At 47.0% G+C, this 2,500-nt stretch overlaps 1 protein-coding gene across 1 annotated transcript in view; it reads left to right on the forward strand.

Moving 5' to 3' along the window:
• Nucleotides 1-2,369: 2,369 nt before the first annotated feature.
• LOC125039346 (putative uncharacterized protein DDB_G0271982) overlaps nucleotides 2,370-2,500 on the forward strand; it is a gene marked incomplete at its 5' end in the record, with an annotated part of 9,850 nt that continues 9,719 nt past the window's right edge. Inside the window, one exon of the mRNA XM_047633185.1 lies at nucleotides 2,370-2,500. This exon is cut by the window's right edge and continues 180 nt beyond it. Within this exon, the coding sequence (XP_047489141.1) occupies nucleotides 2,370-2,500 (131 nt within the window).

The following is a 2,500-nucleotide window of genomic DNA, read 5'->3' on the forward strand; positions in this document are numbered from 1 at the left end:
AAGGGAATAGACAATCCTGATGAAAATAATAAGACGAGAGAGAAAGACAGAACAAAGCGGAAGGAAAGAGAAAGGGAACAGAAGTGAGAACAGGAAAGGAGAGAATGAGAGAGAAAGAGAGAGAGAAAGAGAGAGAGAGAGAGAGAGAGAGAGCGAAAGAGAGAGAAGGAAGTGACAACATCGACCATTTTAATTTTCCACACTATCATGTAATATGCAAAACCCAGCCACGGTGTCCAGGGAACGCAAATATTTACCTTATAAAGAATCCAGATCATAAATGACAGTTCGAGCCAAGATTTCGTGAGGCGCGCCACTTAAATAGCCCGCCAAGTGAACATTGTAAATACAGGGTGTTACGATTGGCTTCAGTGGGGAGTGGGGGAGTAGGGGGGAGGTAGAGGGGAGAAAGGGAGGAGGGTGGGAGATGGGGGAGTAGGGGGGGAGGTAGAGGGGAGAAAGGGAGGAGGGTGGGAGATGGGTGTAAGGGAGAGGGGGGTGCCATGGGTAGCAGTAGAGAAAGGGGTGGAGGGTAGGTGGACGGAGGGGGTAGGGTGGAGGGTAAAGGGAAGAGAAGAGGGGGAGGGGTGGATGAGGGGACAGAGGGGAGGGGAGGTGGAAGGGAAGGGGTGAAGGATAATGGCAAAAGAGGAAGTAGGGGGTAAAAGGAAAGGGGAAAGAGGCAGAGGAGAGAGGAGGAGGGAGGGTAAAAGAGGAATAAAAGTAATAAAAAAATGAAAGGAAAGTACGATAGAAAAAAAGAAAGATAAAAGAAAGAATAAGAAGAATCAGAAACCTTGTTAAAAAAAAAAAAAAAAAAAAAAAAATCAAGCATATTCCGTAGTTATTAATTTTTCTTAATAGTCCCTCTGACGTCATCACTTCCGGGCCAAAGGAGGTGGGGGGGGGGGGAGGTCGAAGGGAGGGGGAGGGACTGGAGTAGTGGGGGGGGGGAGGCGAACGTCCATGTTTACCGACATCTAACATATGAGAAAATTAATCGTGTTCACCAGCAAGGAATATCGGCGAGGTAAAGGCGAGAGAGAGAGGGGGGAGGAAGGAAGGAAGGAGGGAGGAAGGAGGAGGGAGGGAGGAAGGAGGAGGGAAGGAGGAAGGAGGAGGAAGGAAGGAAGGAGGAGGGAGGGAAAGAGGGAGGGAAGAAGAGAGAGAGAGGGGGAGGAGGGAGGGAGGGAGGAATGAGGAGGGAGGGAGGAAGGAGTAGGGAGGGAGGAAGGAGGAGGAAGGAAGGAAGGAGGAGGGAGGGAAAGAGGGAGGGAAGAAGAGAGAGAGAGAGGAGGGAGGGAGGGAGGAAGGAGGAGGGAAGGAGGAAGGAGGAGGGAGGGAGGAAGGAGGAGGGAGGGAAAGAGGGAGGGAAGAAGAGAGAGAGAGGGGGGGAGGGGGAGGGGGAGGGAGAGAGAGAGGGGGGGAGGGGAGGGAGGGAGAGAGAGGGGGAGGGAGGAGGGAGGGAGGGAAAGAGAGAGCTAGAGGATAGAGAGAGGAGGGAGAGAAAGAGAAATAGAGAGAGAGAAAGAGAGTCAGTGTGTAAATGAGAGGGAGATTTAGAATAATAAAAAACTTTCTCTCTCTAATAATAATAATAATGCTAATAATAATAATAATAATGATAATAATAATGATAATAAACAATAATAAGAATAAGATGATAACCACTTCACCCCCCCCCCCACTCCCACAAACACCCCCCCCCACCCCCACCCCGCCCAGTGAACCAAAGAAACGAACCTAAAAGTTTTTTCAAAATTTATATTAAATATATTATTTAAATTATTATTTGTATTATTTATATTATTTATTATATAATTTAAAACTCGAACCACCATTGAACCGCTTATGGAATTTCGATCATTGTAAGCGTATTTATATTATTGTTTCTGCGAGAGACGATGATGATGATGAAGAAGAAGAAGAAGATGATGAAGAAGTAGGAGGAGAAGGAGAAAGAGAAGAAGAAGGAGAAGAGGAATGAGAAGAAGGAGAAAGAGAAGAAGGAGAGGAAGATGAAGAAGGAGGAGGAGAAGGTGAAAGAGAAGAAGAAGAGGAATGAGGAGGAGAAGGAGAAAGAGAAGAAGAAGGAGAAGAGGAAGGAGGAGGAGAAGGAGAAAGAGAAGAAGAAGAAGAAGAGGAAGGAGAAGGAGAAGGAGAAAGAGAAGAAGAAGGAGAAGAGGAAGGAGGAGGAGAAGGAGAAAGAGAAGAAGAAGGAGAAGAGGAAGGAGGAGGAGAAGGAGAAAGAGAAGAAGAAGGAGAAGAGGAAGGAGGAGGAGGAGAAGAAGAAAGAGAAGAAGAAGGAGAAGAGGAAGGAGGAGGAGAAGGAGAAAGAGAAGAAGAAGAAGAAGAGGAAGGAGAAGGAGAAGGAGAAAGAGAAGAAGAAGGAGAAGAGGAAGGAGGAGGAGAAGGAGAAAGAGAAGAAGAAGGAGAAGAGGAAGGAGAAGGAGAAGGAGAAAGAGAAGAAGAAGAAGAAGAGGAAGGAGAAGGAGAAGGA

Source organism: Penaeus chinensis, chromosome 27 (genome assembly GCF_019202785.1).
Source record: "Penaeus chinensis breed Huanghai No. 1 chromosome 27, ASM1920278v2, whole genome shotgun sequence".
In the NCBI taxonomy this organism is placed as follows: Eukaryota; Metazoa; Arthropoda; class Malacostraca; order Decapoda; family Penaeidae; genus Penaeus; species Penaeus chinensis.